The 21,951-nt window shown below is 32.8% G+C and overlaps 2 protein-coding genes across 2 annotated transcripts; both read right to left on the bottom strand.

The window, feature by feature from the left end:
- Positions 1–397: 397 nt before the first annotated feature.
- Positions 398–5,242, bottom strand: LOC25486891 (RNA polymerase II C-terminal domain phosphatase-like 4). Its single transcript, XM_013608719.3, has 8 exons — positions 5,097–5,242; positions 4,248–4,324; positions 3,598–3,695; positions 2,657–2,837; positions 1,711–2,000; positions 953–1,138; positions 838–876; positions 398–703 (listed from the first exon to the last, which is right to left on the bottom strand). Exons 1-8 carry the CDS (start codon positions 5,240–5,242, stop codon positions 398–400), a joined length of 1,323 nt encoding a protein of 440 aa, XP_013464173.3.
- Positions 5,243–11,059: 5,817 nt separating this feature from the next.
- Positions 11,060–13,822, bottom strand: LOC25486889 (protein GAMETE EXPRESSED 1). The gene is made up of 6 exons (XM_013608717.3): positions 13,251–13,822; positions 12,479–13,066; positions 12,266–12,392; positions 11,979–12,165; positions 11,585–11,732; positions 11,060–11,463 (listed from the first exon to the last, which is right to left on the bottom strand). The coding sequence occupies exons 1-6, from the start codon at positions 13,724–13,726 to the stop codon at positions 11,202–11,204; spliced, it is 1,788 nt and encodes a 595-aa protein (XP_013464171.2). The 5' UTR covers positions 13,727–13,822; the 3' UTR covers positions 11,060–11,201.
- Between the last annotated feature and the right edge of the window lie 8,129 nt (positions 13,823–21,951).

Genomic DNA, 21,951 nt, shown 5'->3' with positions numbered 1-21,951 from the left:
TGAAACGATCAAAATTGTCGCTCATTATAGGACAAAAGCCACAATTAATTCAATCTTCCCTTAAATGTAACATTACATGTATTGTTGTTGCACTATATTCTACATAAGCAAGGCAATTTAATAAAGTTGTTTCATTCAAGCAATTATTTATTGTTTTTCTTGATGTTTAAAAAAACATTTAACAACAGAAACATAGGAAGTATAAAATCCTAAACTTTTGAGAACAACAAAATGTCACAAATAATGGCTTTCTCTATACTGAGTAAATCCTAAACTCCAATATTCCTGAGTGAAGTAAGAAAATCCAAACATCAGTGAGACCTACGTATCAAATGAAACTCAGTTCCTTCCACATCGATCTTCACAAACACAAAATCCTTGTAACAGAACTCTTTAACTAATTACCAGAAACTAGTGTATTTTGACAAAGAAAGTTCTCCTCAGGCTGCTTTTGCAAAAAGAAATTTGCAGCCTCTAGCCAACGACGATTAACCAAAAACTTCTTCTCTTGCACGGCCCACCGGGACTCCTTAGTTACAAAATCTGTACCAATTACATGTGTCACAGTGGGGTCAAGTTTTTTCAAACAAGTAGCTCCTAACCTCTCTGCTATCCTCCTGAGTATTCGCAAGTCACCACGAAAATTAAGGCTGAAAACGATCACACATCCTCTTAAGACTTCACCTCGAAATGATGACAAAACCTGGAAAACAAGAATTGATTGCAAGTATAACATAACATTATCAGAATATGACACTAGGATGACAAATTAACTTATATTTCCATCAGCAAAATGCACAAACCAGAAGAAAGATGAATAACAAGATAACTAACTACCTGCCTCACATCTCGATCAACAAGATCTCCTTGAAGTTCCTACAAATCCCCACAACACAGTTTTAGCAACATATCAAATACAACAAATTTTTTATCAACAACTTATCTGACATACATCGAAGAATTTGTAGTTGATCTGTCTTAGCACTTCGAGTATTTTGGCAAGCGCACCATCAGTTTCATTCTCATCAATATTCAATGCAGCAAGTGATTTGCATTGGAGGCCGAAGTCCTGACAACTTGAATTGAAAAAGTGGTATCTCTCCATCAATATCAGATTATCTCTGTACTTCGGCCATACCTACAACATTTTCATACATCTCAATAAAGGAGGTGACTTTGGTTTATTGATTCTCAAATGATAAACAATGACATATGAATCATTAAATGGATAGATCTTTTGCACATTTGAATCTATGAACTTCGTCTATAGAGAATAAACTTTAGAGGAATGATTCATATAATTCGAAAAAAGTATTAAAATAAAAACACCAAGTTAACCAATAATCAGGAAAAACTACTACATTAAAACCCTCACGCAAGAAAGACAAGAATCGGATATGCTAGTAGTAGTAGTAGTTAATAAAAATTGATATGAACCTAAAAATTGAACTTCGAAATGAGAGATAGGGCGGGCATAGGAATTAATAATTTAGTTTTTCTTTCATTTGCATTTGATGTTTACAAGAACTAAGAGTGGTAGAATGGCTATTAGTTTTTCAAGGCTATATTCATATGATTGTAGATTTATTTGATTATAGAACTGTGTTTAATTTGTTCATACATATAGGTAAAAGGAAAAATATTATGAGATTATCATCCACATAAATTAACTATCAGCAACTATTCTAATGAGTACTGACATGCACTCACCTCTTCTTTGTCATCAAGAATTAAGATAGAATTTTCTGTCCCCAACACAAGATCCAGATCTTTCACGTTCTTTTGAGTCCCATCATCTCGAGAAATTACCTTATCTTTGAAGTATTCCCCTTGAGGATCAAGCAGCCTGGCCATCTCTAACGAGTACCGCCGATCACCCATGGTGTAGATGTACATTTCAAACATTTCACTTGCTTCTTTAAGAAATGTGCGGACAAAGGGCCTCAACTTGGTCATTACTTGCACATGCTCCAACATGAAGAGGCTACCTTTAGAGATATCTATTGTTTCATCGTATACAAGTTCAGAAAGAAAGCCATAAAAACCCAGAACATCAGGTGAAATCAAGAAAGAGTAGTAAGAAAATGCACTCATGATGATGAAACATATAAATGAGTTTGAAATACCCTAATTTTACTAAAATGTAAGAATTTGAGTAAGTATTTCAATCTATTTAAAAACTTATTGTCGATATAGGAGGAGATGTAATTTTGAGGAGATGAATCTACTCTATATATAACTTATGATGTTCTATGTGATGATGTGCAGCATGGTACTTGCAAATGCAGAATAATACAATGATATCTGTCTTTTAGCAACCAAAGAACACGAACGAATGTTTATTCTGCAAATTTTTCAGTGTAATCGAAAACAAAGAATGCATAAAGCTTGTTGCAAACTTTCCAAAAGCATTTAACAGACACAACTGCAAACCAAGAAAGCTGTATAATGCCAGCATTTCAGCCTTTCAGCAAAAGATGAAAAAAATAATAAGATCGAGGTCTCATGCTCTATGACAGTAAGTTACAATGAAAAAATAGATGAACTTTAACGTCATAAAAACAAAAATGATGAGGAAATGCATTAAATCAAAACTTCTAATAAATACTAATGATGACAATTACGAAAAGAAAAGGTGCATCGGTTGGCATATTACCTTCTAGAGAATCTGTATGGGTTTTTAAATGCATTTCTTCTGGGCTCAAACGATGAAGGGAAGTGGTATTTAGCAGTGTGTGATCTAAGTCCAGAACCAAGCAAAGCTTTCTACGATTTAATAAATTCTTCACGTCTCTGCTGCGCACTCTAGAAATTTCCTTATCATCAAGTTTTAGTCCCTGAACATACAAAAATTTCCATATTTAATAATTTGTTGCTTGGATAAATTATGCAGAATAAATAGTTGGGTTGTGTATATGATAGGATACAACAAGAATTCAAAGGTAAAGACAAAAAAGAATTTAAATGATATTATATGAAATTTGTTTGAATCAATAGTGCTAAATTCTAGAGTGTCCCAATTCTGACTTACAACAATGACCTGAGCTCATCAAATCCTTAATCCTAATTCTAGTTGGCTACCAAATTATTCTCCCTCATCAATAACAGCACCTTGCTCGAGTGGTCTTGGTGAAAAATATGGGTCTTATGACTTGAAATATGAGGATGTCATAAAAAAAATTGTAGAACAAACTTACTCAAACAGGGTCTTATGACTTCATTCATGACTTAAAATTTAGTTAATTCCGTGTTATGGATTCGATTCAAAGATTTGAACACAAGAACAAATTTAATTTGTAATGCCTTATTGTGGTGTACTTTTATAGGCTCAATGTTTATATTTACTTATGGAACTTCTTTGTTGCAATGCGGTTAGCATGTACGAGGACCGACACTACCTATTGCCATCCTTAACCAACCATTCAGCTGTATGCTTATATATCAGGAATACTTGTTGGGCATGATCACTGAATCAGGAATCAGCTTTTAAACAAATATTTCAATTTGATCAATTGAAATAGCGACATGTGGCAACAACAACTATCCAAATCTATGTTATTAGTACCCCGCAAGATAATCATTAGAAAAAAATTGTACCTTATGTATATACCCAAATGACACACCAGATTCCCCATCCACCTTTTGCCCACAATGTATACAAATGCCTCCAAATGATCCAGGATGCATACATCCATCTACATTCACAGATGATACTCCAACAATTAAGTATTAATATAGAGAGAGTGAGAGAAAGGGAGAGTTACAACATTTTTAAGACAGAGTGACAAAGTTGTATGTGATTCATAATCATATTTTCACAAAAATTTGGAAGAGATTTTGCGTAATCTAAGAGCCTTTAGAAATAAATTTACGGTATTGTTATACAATGGACTAAAGAAAAGGTAGTATGAGGTGTGAAATATTTGATTGTGCATGCATCATTAGTTCATTTCTCTATAAGAAACAAAAGCCTCCGTAAATAAAAAAATCAATATTGTTTAATGATGAAGTGAAGGGGGGAACATATGCTTAAGAATGCAAGTCTAACAAGCTTAAGGCTGTACCAATGAAATAGTGCAAAAAAGCATTAAGGCAGAGAAACTGTTTCTTAAAAATGTTTTGGTTTACTTGCTCTTAAGGAGAAACTGTGTGAATAAATTTTTGGCAAAGTTACATGTACTTGATGTGGGATTGAATCTTGTTCCTAGCAAAGAAAATGAAAGAAACAACCACAACAATAAAATTACCTAATTTTTGTTCCGCGGTTCCTGCTGAAGTAGACGCCTTAGTTTCACTGGTGCTATCAGACTTAAGTCTTTTAATTCTATTTAAATTTGTACAATAAAGTGTAGCAGAGTGAAATTTGATCAGAAAACATGAATCAAAGAATACATTATAGTCTCTTAGACAAAATCAACATAAATAACCAAAAAATAATAGGAACCCTACAACCATATTTCTCCCATAGGTTGATGCTAATTGGTTCATAATTCCACAATAACAACAAGAATCAAAGTGTTTTCCTAATAGTTGGAGTCAAATACATGGATCAAACAACACAAAAATGTTATCTTATGGAACATGTCTAAAAATAGGTCATTTGAGTCCATATATCTCACAATAGTTTGAGCTATATAATTTTCTAAAACATTCCTTTATGCTTAAATGATTCACAAATCCACAAACCAAAAAAATAAGTTTTCACACAGCAGTGAAGATACATAAGCAAACCATAGCTAAAAACATGTTATCATTTGACTTAAGAAGAAATGACATAATTAGGTAATATTCAGTGTTCCTTTATCTCGTAATAAAGGCAATGCCTTAAATGTAATTGAAACTTGCATGACAATCTTTCATGAGGTTTTGGAAACAAGAATCACTCTATCAAAGTTGAGACCACTACAATAATAAACATTGTTCCTACTGAATAGAGTCATTGCACTTTATAAGAACCAAATTTTCAGATAAATTCATTTATATAAGCACCACAGTACTCTTTATCTAAACAATGTTTAGTCTTCTCACAAATCACCAAGGCAACTGCTTAACTAATATTGTAACACATGTAATATGAAATAGGTGATGGAGAGCACCTGGAATCTTGGCTTTCAGCTTCTTCATCTGACGATGAGTTGTCTGAACCATCATCATCTAGTTCATCCTCAAGCTTTTCAATTAACTCATCAGTACTGCCAGATGAATCGGTACTGTCAGGAAATTCTGTCTCATCATCACTCATCTGTATTACAGCCATCCAACAAAACCAAATCAGAAACAATATCGATAAATGAAGAGACTACAAAAACAAGATATAGCAACTAGAAAGCTGGCCCATCAAGGTGCAACTTTTCAACAAAGTCAACACAAGAAAGCATATAAATGTATGCAACCAAACAAGACAAACAGAATTGTGGTTACAGTAACAATTGAGAAACAGAAATCAAGGTACATATACCAAAAAGCGATCAGTCATCAAAGAAGGAACTGCATGATGCTATACAATGTCTCGGCAAGGGATGTAACACCTTATATCAATAGGGAAATTATGGAATGTGTAAGTCCCAAATCAGATGAAATTACTCAGTGAAGCACCTAAGTTGTTAGATTCTTTGGAATTCATGTAGTTGGAAAACATACATCCAACTTTAATTAATTCATGGGATAAACTATCAGATGAAATTCAATATTAATTCAAAGTAGTTTCAATGAATATGAGGAATTTCAATGAGAAGAGGAATCAATCATATAAGAAAGAAATTTCTTAATCTCAAATCAACAATGATATACAATTTAAAGGACTCCATGAAGTAGCTAAATTGTTACCCATTAGAACGGTCCAAAATCTTATCAATCGAAACATTCGCAGAAGTAAAAATCAATATAAATTTAAAGGACTGCATATGTTACAGAAACACTATGAATGAATACTCTTAAATATGAAATTTGTTAATTCTTCGCATAATACCTTTACTCGTAGAGGATCACCAAATTCCAAAGATTGCTTTTCTTTTCGTGATTCGACGCAGGGAAACTCGCTGTATACAACCAATTGAAAAGAAGAAAAAACACATATTCACATTTTCTCAAATCAAGATTAAACTTAAATCATTCCAAAGATTGCTCAAAAACTATTGAAAAATCGAAAAATAATATGCATCAAGCGATATTCAAATTTCATTCAACCATCGAAACTGCATTTTATCAAGAATGTATTCAAAATTTCTCCGTTTCAATGTTAAGAGAATCAAAACAACAAGGACTATAAGCGAAGATCATTCAACCACTGAAACTGCATTTTATGAAGAATGTGAGATCGAAAACGCAATTCATTGCAATATCAAGCAAGAATTGCACACTGTTATGTTACTGAAAACACAGAAAAACAATCGGAAATACCAGTGCTCTGAGAAGAATGATGTTGGCTTCTCCGGCGAGAATGCAGAGACAGTTACGGTGGTCCGGCGAGGGACGGTTACGGTGGTCGGAGAATGGCGCGGTTAGTTGAAGTGTTGGTGTTTGGAGGGAAAGGGTTTTAATATTCGATTATTTGAAAGTCGTGTTCGTTAACCGTTTTGAGGGAAATCCAATAAATAACCATATGACTCAACCCAACCGGTTCAAAATAAACTCGCCGGTTCACTCTTCTTTTCTTTTTACCATTCACAATCAAAACCAACTTATTTTACCATTCACATTTAAAAACTTTTTTATTAGATAAAAAAAATTGTAAATAAATAAATTTAAATTGATGTAAAATTAAAACAAAAAATACAAAAAAAATATTATATTTGAGGTGGGAATAGGTTAGGCTTGCTTATATGGACATACGACCTAACCTGCTAGAGCTGTCAAAACGGGCTGGGCCGTATGGGCCGGCCCGTTTACCCCGATTAAATATAGGGTTTGGGCCTTAAATATTGAGTCCGAATTTTAATAGGGCTTTTTAACCCGGCCTTAAAAAGCCCGCTACCCATTAGGGCTAGCCCGAACGGGCCGAGGGTAGCCCGCTAGCCCGCATAACAAAAAAAATCCTATAAATTAGATATATTTTTTACTTAGTTGATTATCAAAGTAATAAATAAAAGTGAAAATTCAATGAATTAGCATAAATATACATGTAATATAAAATTATATTTACTCGTTTCGTTATTTATAATTTTAAAGATCGAATATATAAATATCTATAACCATAACGTATCTAATTTATTTTAAATTGTTTTCCTCGCCGTTTTAGTTTACGACGTTTGTACGAAAATGTTTACGATTTATTTTTGTTCTAGGCATTATTTAAACATATTAAAAATATTATTTATAAAAAAAAATTTATAGGAGTATTTTATAGTACTTTTTAAAAAAAAATATATATATATATATATAATTTTTAATACGGGCCGGCCCGTTAAGCCTGCGTTCCGTGTAGGGCCGGGCTCGGGTATTATATTTCAAGCCCGTTTTTCAACTGGGCTTTTTGGCCCGGCCCGATAAAGCCCGAAGCCCATTAGAGCCGGCCCTAAACGGGCGGGACCGCCCGTTTTGACAACTCTATAACCTGCGAAAAATCCATTTCAGGATTTGATTTTTTTTTTTCATTTTTTTTCAATAGAGAAGGCTTAGGTTTGTTTAGAAGGATATTATTTTCATTTTTTCTTCTTGTTGAGCTCACAGCCATTCATAAGGGATTAGGATTAGCATTGGGATTGGAAGATTTAGTCTGTTACTTGGACTCTCTGCTGTCCGTCAATAATAATAATAATGCCAAGCTTGATTCCATAAAAAAAGTCTTTTAAATCTATCAAGTCAGCCTACCTAAGTAAATATAACAAATATTATTTATTTGATTATGTTTGATGAACACCCTTTCTTTCCATCAACCCCTTGTACCACCTTCACCTGGCATCATTTGCTTTCTTAGAAATTAATTTAATTTTAATTTATTTATAAGTAAAAGAAAAGAAAATTAAATTAAAAGAAAAATCAAACAAGTCGTTCCAGTTTCCCCACATTCTCTCTTTTCCTCTCTCTCTCTCTTTCTCTCACGACCAGTAAAACGAGCAAATCCATTTTTCTGTTCTTCTTCCTCTTGTTTCTGGATTCTGAGTTCACGGTGGTGCGATGATGGTGTTAGATCTGAAGCGACAGTGGTGGTGAGAAGGTTAGACGGTGGCTGAGAATGGTGGTGGTGGCGAAAGAGGATGAGAAAGTTGTTGTCTTTGGAGGAGAGGGAGGTCAGGACGAAGGTTTTGAGGTCGATGACGGTGGAGACGCATGCACACAGTCTTTTATGCATCAATTATAAATGATTACCATCATTACCTATGCACATAGCATATATCATATACCCCTACTTTCTGCAACAGGTCACTTTAGGTTGGTGATATGTGACTTAAGTTAGATTTTGGAAGATTTTGCTTCGTTGGAAATCTCCTAGCGGTCATCAGAAATAAGTAAGTGGCATGCAATTTTTTCTTTTGGTTAAATAGAATTTTCCTTTTTAGCCATTCTCTTGTTACGAGTTATACTAGCACAAAGTTTTTTCATTTTGGGGCGTCACTAACAAAATATATTTATTGTTTTTCCCCTAAACAAAATTCATTTATTGTTTTTTCCCTAGTTATATAAAAACCAAAAACTTCCTATATTTTTTTTAGTACATTCACATTAATCTCCCATCTTTTTTTTTTAAGAAACATTAATCTCCCATCAGTTTCAAATATGTTCAAATGACATAAGCTTTTAAACGGGTTAGTAATTCATATTAGACTTTCAAAAGGTCAAATTCAGGGAAAAGGAAATTGCTCTTATCACTTTAATTTGTGTTCCCACACACCATAAAAATACCAAAATACCCCCCACAATAGTTAACTGTTGCTCGGAAAATGATGTTGTGGAGCGATTTGGTATCTTTGCGGTGTGTGAAGAGCAAAAATGAAAGTAAGAAGAGTTGCTTTCCAGGCAATAATAAGCCTATGATAGGCTCCAAGTGAGATTTAAGCCTTAAAATTTTTCATAGAACAAACTATTAGAAAACCTAGGTCAGCCTAACATATTCGCACTCATATTCACGTCTCTTCATATATAAGTAGATTTTTATTTTTTAAATTGGTGAATGAAAAAAATTATTAATAAAAGTGACACTATCTTGTCAAAAAAAAAAAAAAAGTGACACTAATAATTATTTTTACAACTATCTTCAAGGTAACTTAAATCGATACTTTAAGATTACAATGCTAAATTTAAAAATTTATATGCATTTATAAGGTAATAGAATTGTTCAATTTTAAAAGTTTTACAAAGGATTTTTCATTGAAATGAAAGAATACAAACCCCCTCTAATAACACTTATAAGCAACTATAACTTTTTTAGATTCATTTAACAACGATGTATTTGTACTATATTACAGTCCAAATATACCAGATATTTAATGAACTCAAAAAAAGAATATTTGTTCGTAGATTTGACTAAATGAAGTACATATTAGAGTACGTAGTCTAGTGCATGGTGTTATCCGCTCTAAGCCAAACAATGCCTTACATGTCTAACTAAGGGGGTGTTTGGTTTGCAAGCAATAAGTACTGGACAGAACAGTACAAGACAAAACAGCACAACACAAGGCAGAACAGCACAGGATAAATTTTTTTATGACAATGAGTAATTTTTTGTTTTATACGATTTTTGGTATTTTAGACAACTTGTACGTAGAACAAAAAGTTTTGTTGTGGTTTGGTGAGGGACAAAAATATGAGTTTTTGTCATGTCATTTGCCTCCCGTTTGTCTTGTATCTGGAACAGTTTTACAAATCAAACACTGGACAACTGGAGTTGTTCTGTTCTGTCCTTCATTTTTTAACTCTTTTGTAAAAAAAAAAAAAAAGTGTAACGAACTCTGCTGAGTCATCACAAAGTAGCTAACTCATATTCTAATAAAAGAAAGAAACATTTCTATCAATTCTCAGATTTTAACTATACCGGAAACAATTCAATGAAAAACCATAGAACAAGAGTAATTGAAACTAAATTGTTGAAATTTAAAGAGAGAAGGGTAACTAAGATGACACCGAGATTTATTCTGATTCAGTCGCATATCCTATCTTGTTACCTACATCTAGTCCTCAGGTTTAATCATATGAGATTTTCATCCACAAAAATTGAATCTAGATATATAAAGATGGAGGAGATAGACTCACTAATGTGGGATGGGAACAAGGAGCTGGAGTGTACTTTTTGCCGACCCTGCCCCGTTGACATCTCCTGTCATCTGAGATATTTTGATGGTGGTGTTGAATGGCCTCTAGGTGTAGGACCTTCGTCGGCAATCTTCTTCTTTGACGGCAAGGAATAGTATTTGCGAACACACTCAATACTTAAATTTGTATTTGTAAGCATCGCGGATCTATTAGGTAATTTAGGATGAAATGTGTGCGTATTTGAACCAATGCCCCTGAGTTAGTATTTATGGTGTAGATTTAGAGTTTTTGTCCTTGAATCTTTACCTAGACAATTGTTAGCTGTAAGCAAATTGTGGAAGATATCATTTGATTCGGACTGGATGATCCAGATGGTTTGGACTGGACTGAATGCTACCATATTTGTGGGCGTTTTTGGTTCGCCCAATAACTTTCCATTTACGGTGGATGACACTGCCTTCGACACTGTCATTGTCGTCATCAAAGCCTCATAAGACTCAAATGGTTGTGATATTTTGCATTTGTTCTTCTGACAACTTCAAGTTTCTAAAATCCCCATGTTTTTCCCTTGGTTTCATCTCTCGCATTTTCAGCTTTTTTTTCTTCAATTTTTTATTTTGTGGGTGCAAATTATAAATTCAAAAATTGAGAACAATCAAACTAAAATAAGGAATTATGTTCATTTCAATTTGGTTAGAAGTTGTGAGGAGCAATCATGGTGTATGCATTGTCATCAAATTTTATCTCTACAAACTGGTTATAAGCTCAGTTTTCTAAGATGTTGCTCATAGAGTGAGTATCATTATTTAAGTTATTCTAAACTGACAACTTTAACTGAAGTGTGAGTGTCCAGAATGTCAACCTTCACATATGATCACATGCATACATATTCATTAGTATATATAATCCATAGTCATGAAAATACATTAAGGAAATAACTTGCTGTACATAGATTATTTCAAGTTTCTAATTACCAGTTCAAAATAGTAGTGTGCTTGTGGTGGTAAGAAAAATCAATGTAAACGATTGCGTGAGCGCAAGTTATAATTTTTTGTTGTGGAGGTTGTGATTGAATTCTCTGCAACTTCTTCTGGAATCACAAAGTCCGGATCATCAAGGCAATTGACATCATCAGGTAAATCAGTACCTATCAACTGAGACCAATCCACATAATCAGTAGTATCGAAATCCCAATTTGAATCCTTCAATTTTTCCATGTTGTTTATCTTATTAACTAGTGTTAGGAGCATTTGATGGTTCAACCTTTCATAATCCCTGCATGATTAGCAACCAATTCTCTATTATTATTTATTGTTTTTACAACCAAAATTGAAATGAGTTTTGGATAGATTTAAAACTTAGATATGAATGAAATGTTTATTAGTTGTATACTTACCTGTATGTGACAATAGCATACGTAAGTTGAGCCGAAGCAGCTACCGTAAAAAATAATCGGACCTTGTTTATTATCCATGTTTGTTGCTCTATGTCATCATTCGTTAAACGAATAATGAATACTTCCAAAAATAGAGCAACACAAAGCTCTGTAAATATAAAATCCATAACATGTTATGTTTAACCAATAATTATTTCAAGGTTTAAGAAACTAAAGACATAGTTTGCAAATTTGGCTACTCTAAAGTGAGTTGGAGAGCAGATGAGAAATTTAAATAGTTGACGAACAAATCAATGGTTGATATTATATGTACATGCATAACAAATCATGAATGATTACAATATCAGCCTTTAATTTTCTGGATTTAGGAGACAAACTCCTTGCTGGTACTTACCGATATAAAGTAAGGGTCGAACATTGTAGGTTTGCTTCGTGCTAGTCAACATAAAGATGACAAAGATTGATATCGCATAAATGAAGAAAGCTTTAATCACTCTTGATTCGAGCAACATGGCATTTTGCAAAGCAAATATTTTATCCAAAGCAACAAACATGGTAGCCTGTTTTGCTTCGAAAGTTTCCTATAAAATATAAGTAGAGATAAAGTATAAGTAGATGTTCTTAATCAAAGAAATTATTAAGGATGCATGTGTATAAGGATTCAACACTATAGTTGCAAACCTGAGCAGATAATATTGTTTTTGAATTTTCCATTAGCCGATCGTGAAGACCTTGCATCTGCTCTTGACGTTGTAAAAGCTCTTCTTGTTGCTTATGTCCATATTCAGAAAAATATTGTAGGCTTTTCCTACATTTCACCAATTATGAGGTTAACACTTTGCATAATATGATTTATGAATATATTACAAATTTATAACATTTAACCGATCCTACCTGCTTTCCTCCAGTGCTTTGAATTGAACCTCGTTCAATGAATTTAGTCCCTTGAGCGCGGTGGATTGTCCGTCTAAAAGTTCTTGTTGTTTTTCTAAGGAAACCCCTGCCATATTTCCAATATCTTCCGCCTTAGTTTGTAGAGTGTTCATCTTTGATGACATAGTATCTCCAACTTTGATAACTTCATTCTCAATCTCAATGGCTTCATCTCTTAACTTTTCTATTTCTTTTCCCAAATAACTATAAGATTCTTTGAGCAATGCTACACCATCCTCTAACTTCCTCTTCATGTCCTCTTGACCTTCTTCTAATTGCGATTGTGATGCTGCAATTTTTGTAGTTTGTTCGTAAACACTTTCGGAATGCCTTAATACCACATCAATATGAGTTTCAACATTCTTAACAGTTTGAGCAACTAGCTCTGTGTGACTACTAACCGATTCAAGAGAATCAAAAATCTGTTTTGAGCCTTGTAACAAATTATCTGATTTTTCTTCAATACTATCTAACTTGTCCTCGACATACTGAGCCGAACTTTTCAATTCAGTCACAAGTCTCTCAGTTTCATGTTTGAATGCATGTGTCCTGAAAAAGTAGACAATACATTATTCAGGTTGAGACAAAAACACCACTTCATAAAATAAATGAGATATATCACTAAGCGTTTTTCGTTCACTATTTTTTTTCTTGGACAGCGCAACAAAAACATAAACAAGAAAATCAAATGAAGAGTTAACAAATAGTTTGGTAAAAAGCAAATGCACTTAACTGTAATTGATAACAAATAGAGTTGGTTTCGAGGTAGAACTCAAGGTAAACCTTATGAGCGAAATCGTCCAAGTTTCTAAGGCATGTCGCAATTGATGTTTTCGTGTCACAATGAGGAAAGGAAACCCTTCCAGAATCCCTTTGAAAGCAATCACTTAGATGCCAAGCCAATCTCGACCTTTTCTCATCAGCAGCCAAAATTTCAGAACATCCAGCAAAAAGATGTTGATAAGCATTTTGCCAACAAGTATTTGATCCAACCATTTTGTTCTTAGCATTCTCTATTAGCTTCATTCCCTTTGGATCATTGAAAGCCTCGATCGAGAACTCAGCACTCGAACCTCTAAAACTTCCTTGGTTACCATAAGACCTATCATTAGAGTGACTCTCCTTATTTGATGAATACCAACCCCATGATTCACATCTTAATGAGAAAGAGACCAAAATAAGAACAAGAAGATGAACTCTAAGACCCATTTGAGAATTATCACACTTTGAGTTTGAAGTTCTACAGGTGAAGATTAAACCTGCATCAAACAAAATTGTAAATTAACAATATTTCAACATGCTACCAATTCTAACATACTACCAATTATGTTGCATACTTTTTTAGGTTGAACACATGAAAACTAAATATGAAGAAAAACAAGACATATACCAAATATGTTTATATATGGAAAATATATGCAATGATTTTTTCCAACAAAGTAAAAGTTGTTTTCTGTGCAATGGACCTAACAATATTCATAATGTTCTTGTGAGCAAAAAATGAAACAGAGAGCTAAAATTCAACTTAAAATAAAAAAGGCAAATTAAATCTCATTGTGATTTTCCAATTAGAGTAAAAATATATGAAGAAAACTATACTAATTTCCCTTGTGTATGTCTTTAATGAAAACAAATTAAATCAAAATTTTTACCTTGATAGGTACCAAAGTATTGATCATATGATCGTTAAATATCAAACAAAGTTGAAAGGGATCGGTGAAAAGGAATATATTATATAAAGAAAGTGAAACTTGGGATTCAAGGTCCGTTAACAAACAAAAAAAAAAAAGGAACTTGTAATTCAAGAAATATAAAGTGTTGTCCAAAAGTAATATATTTTTTTATATAAAGTCCAAAACTAAGTCATAAAACATTTTTCCTTATTTTAATTTTATTCTCTCAGCATGACATTTTTCCTAAGTCATAAAAGCAATTTTTTTTTTTTTTGAGGGATAAAAGCAAATATTTTCAGATCTGATTTGAATAATAAATTAAAATTAAAATAATTTACATCACTTGGAAGGGACTTCATATCCTCTGTAAATATAGTATAAAATCAAGTATTTTATGTACTAATGAATGATGCATAAAAATACAAAGAAATTATTTGTGTAAAGAGAATGAGTTCCCAATATTCATCATGAATATATTAAAGGATTTTATTTTATATACAAAGAGAAGTTAATATTTTTTTAAAAAAATAATAATGTTTTGAAGATATTGATCCAATTTCTATTAAACGATTACTATGTGCTGACTTTCAAAATACATGAATTATGGAATAAATTATATCATTGATTGATATTATTTTTATCCAATCATTTTCATTTATCATTGATATTCTTCATCATCAGAAAAAAAATATATTATCATCATTATTAGAAGATAGATTTCAATGGGCAAATAACAAGTAAATTAACGTTACGTAACCGTTGGTTTGCTGCTATATCCAGAAGACACCAAGAAGAAAGTACAAGAAGAAAAACAAAGATGGAAAATGAAAGTTTGGAATGAAACAAAAAATAAAAGAATTTCAAGCAAAACAATAAAAATATTGAAACCTGGAAATAAGAGTATTTTGCAGTTAAAAGTTCACATACAATTACGTTCATCATGATGCATGACCAAAGTAATAAATTATGCAATTGACAAAACTATACATTCAAAATCCCAGATGAAGAAAAATGAAGAGAAAAAAAACAACTTAGAAAAACATACCTGTAGAATGGAATGGTTGAATTGTGACAACATAGAGAGTGTTTTGTTTAGAGAGTTGTAAAAGATACTTGTGTTGCCAAATGAACCGTTGCAACCCTTCTGAATTGTGTCAACTTGCTCTACTTTAATTAAACCAATTTATTATTAATTTATTTTTTAAATTAGAGAAAATAGGATATTCACCAAAAAATCATTTTACATTGTCATCCAATAGCAACCGTGTATTTTGTTAAATCACCCATATACTCTTTTTTGTTGTACAAAACAACCATGCTTTAATAGTATGATATCCAGAAATAATCGATTGTTTTTAGATGTTAAAGTAAAATTAATTTACATACATAACATATTCATTAAGAGTGGTGCTGGTCATACTCTCTTTTTAATACTTTCTCCACCACTCACCTTTGTATTGGCTTATATTGATTTCATTTAATAAAAAAATGAGTGTTAAAAAAAGAGCGTCCTTAGCATATGAAACAAGACTACTCACAAAATTTCCTACAATCATTTATTTGGTTCGAACACATGTCCTATAAGCATGATCCCGATGTCTCTTAACTCCCCACTGCCTTCTCCATTAATTGATGATCAATCGGTAAACCTCTTCCACATCCATTATGGTTGGAACACGATGCATGTTTGTGTGTAAATAAATTGAAAAAAAAATATTCCAAAAGTAAATAATTTATAATTTTTTAAATATTCTGTATCATGTAATTCTCACAATAATTTGGCAATGAGCCGATGATGAGTGCTGAATAAAAAAAGTTTCATAAAATACTACTCATCATCGGAGTAATTAATATAAGGTTTCGGGTGTTCCTGTGAGCTTGGTTCAGTTGGCAGGGACATGCATTGCTATATGCAGAGGCTGGGGTTCGAACCCCGGACACCCAGTTATTCACTTTAAAAAAGGTTAATTCTAACCACTACGCTACTTGACAAAAAAATAAAAATATACATATATATATATATATATATATATATATATATATATATATATATATATATATATATATATATATATATATATATATATATATATATATATATATATATATATAAGGTTTCGGGTCATTAAAAAAATCACCATGCAACTCAAAGCTAGATCCAAATAGCAGCGGCATCGCGTGGTGATTATGTTGAGTGTGTCATCACCCGTGTATTAAAGATTGGTATATTTATGACTGTTCAAATATATAGTAATATATAATGTAATTCTCACCAAAATATATTGTATTCTTTATCTTTCGCTAATTTTTTTTCCTACTAATCCTCGTGAGCATAATTCGGTTGATGTAAAACATAAATTGAAATATGCAGAGAATGAGATTCAAAAACTCCAAACTTCTTACTTTTTTTAAGAAGATAAACTAGTTCATTCAAATTGGCACGGAGAAAATTGAACTAAGACGTTAAAGTCACTTATTCATCTTAAAGGTGAAAGGCTACTTGTCAAATAAATGTTAAAAATTTCTACTAATTTTCTTTTATCTTCTTTCAATGGGGTGTTTTATACGTCAAATAGTCCATGGACCGGAGTAAATGCAGAATTCGTGCTTCGAAGAGGACCGTTACACATCACAATCTTCACAAATCCTTACAAAGAAAACTTTACCCTATTACCCCTACATTGATACTTTCACCCCTACAAATTATCAAAAATAACAATATTACCCTTCTTGTCATTATCGCTGACTCCATAATGCCACCAAACTGATTTTTATTGATTTTATGAATCCTTCCCGAGCAACACATCTTACCACTATAAAGCAAACAACGCAAGGGAAAAAAATAGAAAACAATGTTTAAGTTTTCCGGTATATCTTCATAAATCGACAAGGATGGTTATGTTTTTCGGAAAACATTGTTGCACCAGTAAATCATAAAATAGGGCCACACTTGTAAACCAAAACTATAAGAAGGCCAGTTCCAAAACTGAAATCCAGAAACGTGACATTCAATAGGCTAAGTCATAAATTGACATGCCTTATTGACAGAGAAACTGATATCAGGTCAAGTGATTGTGGCATACTATAGCTCCAACTATAGATTTAAGGATCAGAATAGGAAGAGGAGACTTGTTTGGTTATCTTAGAGCCAGAAACCATGGAAGATGTAAGGGGTTTTATATCCTAAAGATTAGTGTTAGCAAGTAAATCCCTCGAGTATTTAGTCTGCGACAAAATGAGGCATCATGGCCGTATTTGTGACGGACCTAGCACTGCAAGAAACAATAACAAATGAGCAAAACTCATATGAAATAATTTGGAAGCACACATCCTCTGGAACTTGTTATATTTTTATACTATTTATTATATTTCAAAAGCTATAATTTTCATGCTTTATTTCATACTGATATGACCAAAAAATTAATTATGTTTTACTAGGTAATGAAAGTTAATTTCCAACGTGTTAATGCATTTTATATTCATTTCCATTACTTTTAAATAGTGTGGTTAATGTGTAACAGATTGGCTATTTATTAGCAACGATATTGGCATATAAGGAAACACGTTTTCCTCACTTCTGTTATGCTATCGGTATCAAAACAAAAGCAATTGGTTTTCTACTTTGCTGACTACCTCACATAAGAAAAAAGAAAATTTGTTTTCTTCTCCTCCAATTTTCTAATTCCTGAATAAACATCTACCTGATAAACTTATAGTTCTTGCTGTTCTGTTACCTCCATCACTAGGAGAAGGACCTGTTGTATCCTGGAAAGTTTGCGCACATTGAGGCGGATAAATCCAAGGACAGTCTTTGTGACGCCTCAGGTTAATACTAACGCATTCAATTTTGCAGGTTTACTTTCTAGTTTGTTTTGCAGAATCTGGTTCGGTGTTATTTGAAGTTGCGGTGGCTGCGGTGTTATTCGAAGTTGCGGTTGCTGCGTTATTACTTAAAGTTGCGGTGTTGCGGTTGCTGTTTACACATCAGGTACAAGAATCTTGGACAAGTTAAGGTTTGGCTGATTGGAAAATTAGTGCAGACCTTCTACAAGGTACACAACTTTCATTCAATAATTAATTGACGAAAATATTGCGTGAACCTAAATTGCCGTGAACTTCTATTTGTTATATACTTTATGAAATAGAATATTCACGTTATCTTATTTGGCTTCACTACACTGCAATTTAAATTATTATAATTATTATTATGGAATCTCCTTTGTTGAAAAGCCCTTACAGTAGAATTCTTAAATCAAAAATTGGACACATTATTGCTCAATATAGATACAAAGATGGAACTAGACAAGCTTATGATTCTCAATTGAATTTAGTTTTGTCAGATGATATACATGTGAATGTTATTTCTCATACAATACTTTCAATGAAGGAAAAACCATGGGTGCTAGACTCAGGCTCTACCTCACATATTTGTGCAAATAAAAATATGTTCACATCTTATAAATAGCGAAAGGAAAGGAACATATCATTTTAAGTGATTCGGGAACAGTTGATGTTCTTGGTATAGGAAAAGTGGATTTAAAACTTGCCTCTGGAAAAACCATATCTTTAAGTAATGTTTTATATGTGCCTCATATGAGTTATAATTTGGTGTATGTGTCTATATTGAGCAAAGCGGGTGTAACAGTCACTTTTGAATCAAACAAAGTTTTACTTTCAAAATGTGGGGGCTTTGTAGGCAAAGGATTTTATAGTAACGATTTATTTGTGTTGGATATCTCTACATTTATGAATAAAAATATTCCTTCTGCATGTTTGATTGATTCATATGATATTTGGCATGCTAGATTAGGACATATTAGTTCTTCATATGTTTTTAAATTAGATCGTCTTGGTATCATTTCTCTTGGTGATAAACAACATGATAAATGTGATGTTTGTGTTGAATGTAAATTAACCAAAAAGACAATGTCCACATGTGCAACGTGAATCTAATTTGCTTGATTTAATTCACACTTATTTAGGAGATTTAAAGCAAACTCCAACAAGAGGTGGTAAATGTTATTATGTGACTTTTATTGAAGATTTCTCTAGATACACTAAGGATTTATTAAGGCATAAAGATGAAGCGTTTGACATGTTTTTATCTTATAAAGCTGAAGTAGAGAATCAATTCAATAAGAAAATTAAAAGAGTTAGATCTGATCGTGGTGGTGAGTATATCTCTTTTAATGAATTTTGTCAAAAAAAAGGCATTATACATGAAATAACTCCTCCTTATTCTCCTGAATCTAACGGCGTGGCTGAAAGGAAAAATAGGACTTTAAAAGAAATGATGAATTCTATGCTAGTTAATTCTCATGCTCCAAATAATCTTTGGGGTGAAGCTTTATTGTCTGCATGTTTTTTATTAAATAGAATACCTCATAGAACTACAGGTAAGACACCATATGAACTTTGGACAGATTATCAACCTAACTTTAAATATTTAAAAGTGTGGGGGTGTCTTGCTAAAGTCATGTTACCTGAACCTAAGAAAAGAAAGTTAGGATCTAAAACATCTGATTGTATGTTTATAGGATATGCTCAAAATAGTGCTGCCTATAGGTTTCTTGTTTTGAAAAGTGGTGTTTTAGATTGCAATACAATTATGGAAACTAAGAATGCTGAATTTTTTGAAAGTATTTTTCCTTTGAAATCTAAATCTGAAGTTAGCTCTAAGCAACCTTTAGAAATCAATTTTGAAGGTCCTAATGAGGAATTAAGGAGAAGTACACGACAAAGAAAAGAGACATCCTTCGGAAGTGATTTTTATATTTATCTTGTTGATAATGAGCCTAAAAATTTTCATGAAGCTATTTCTTCTTCTGATTCAAAATTTTGGAAAGAAGCTATTAAAACCGAAATTGATTCTATTACCAAAAACAAAACTTGGATTTTAGTCGATTTACCTCCAGGATCAAAAACTATTGGTTGCAAATGGATTTTTAAAAGAAAATATAATCCTGATGGGTCAATCGATAAATACAAAGCTCGTTTAGTTGCAAAAGGTTTTTCTCAAAAAGAAAACATTGATTATTTTGATACTTTTGCTCCAGTAACGAGAATTTCCTCAATTCGGATTTTCATAGGTTTAGCTTCTATTTATAAACTTGTTATACATCAAATGGATGTAAAAACTGCATTTTTAAACGATGATTTAGAAGAGGAAATTTATATGGCTCAACCTGAAGGATGTGTAGTTTCTGGTCAAGAGAAAAAGGTTTGTAAACTCCTTAAATCTTTATATGGTTTGAAACAAGCACCAAAACAATGGCATGAAAAATTTAATCAAATTTTGATTAGTGATGGTTTCTCCTTTATTGAAGTTGATAAATGTGTTTACGTTAAATCTTTGGATGGAGAACATGTTATTATATGCTTATATGTGGATGACATGCTCATTTTTGGTACTTGCATTGATATTGTGATCAGAGCTAAATCTTTTCTTTCATCTCAGTTTGATATGAAAGACATGGGCGAAACAAGTGTTATTTTGGGAGTAAGAATCATAAGGAAGGGTGATAGTATAATACTATCCCAACAACATTATGTTGAGAAACTTCTTAAAAAGTTTGGTCATTTTGACTCTGATCCTGTGAGTACCCCTTATGATGCTAACTTTAAATTGGTGAAAAATAGAGGTGATCCTGTTAACCAGAATCAGTATTCTCAAGTAATTGGGAGCTTACTGCATCTGATGAATTTTTCTCGACCTGATATTGAATATGCAATAGGTCGTCTGAGTAGATATACTCATAACCTGAGTCAGGATCACTGGCAGGCACTTGCTAGACTTATGAAATATTTGAAAGGTACCATGAATTATGGTATTGTATATAGTGGATTTCCCGCTGTACTAGAAGGGTATAGCGATGCTAACTGGATCTCTGATTCAGATGAGACAAAATCTACTAGTTGTTATGTATTCACACTAGGTGGTGGTGCAATTACATGGAGATCAGCTAAACAAACAATCATTGCTAGATCAACTATGGAGTCAGAGTTTGTAGCTCTAAAGTTGACTGGTAGTGAAGCTGAGTGGTTAAGAAATTTTTTGGTAAGTATTCCTTTAGGAACAAAACCAACACCATCAGTGTCAATTCATTGTGATAGCCAATCGGCTATAGCTATTGCAAAAATATGGAACTATACCGATCGATTATGTGAAGTCAGAAGTGAATCTAGCTGATCCACTGACAAAGCCTCTAGGGATGAAATTAATATGTGGAACATCGAGGGGAATGGGACTTGAGCCAGTTGAAAACGACAAGTAATGGTAACCCAACCTTTGTGATTGGAGATCCCATGAAGAAGGTTCAATGGGAAAAACAAGTTACTTGTTAGTTCTGTTAGCACTGAAACTTTTTCGTCCCTTTCCTATGGTGTATGATATTGGATGTAAGAGTGTTAATCTATATAAAATTGATGGGTAAGGTTAAACGACTTTTAATGATTACCATAAGCCCTTATGGGTGGTGTGTGGTTGGAGCATGCACTAGATGGAATCATCTATATGAGTGTCAAGTGGGGCCGCTTGCATGAGACCGTGGCGGGTCTCTAGAGCATTCATGAATACCAGACACGCGCATGGCCTATTAGCGCACAACGGCGTAACAGCTAGATTTGCGGGGGTGTAATGTCATTGTGAGACCTCTAACACATAACAAGTGTCTTGGGTTCCATAGCTTGCTAAACCAATTCACTGTGTGTTAAGTCTTATTAGTCTAAGACAGGTTTAATAGCTTGCTATACTATTCCGAT

The sequence above is a fragment of the Medicago truncatula genome, chromosome 2, assembly GCF_003473485.1.
Source record: "Medicago truncatula cultivar Jemalong A17 chromosome 2, MtrunA17r5.0-ANR, whole genome shotgun sequence".
NCBI classification, from domain to species: Eukaryota; Viridiplantae; Streptophyta; class Magnoliopsida; order Fabales; family Fabaceae; genus Medicago; species Medicago truncatula.
This window is presented reverse-complemented; position numbering and strand designations above follow the sequence as displayed.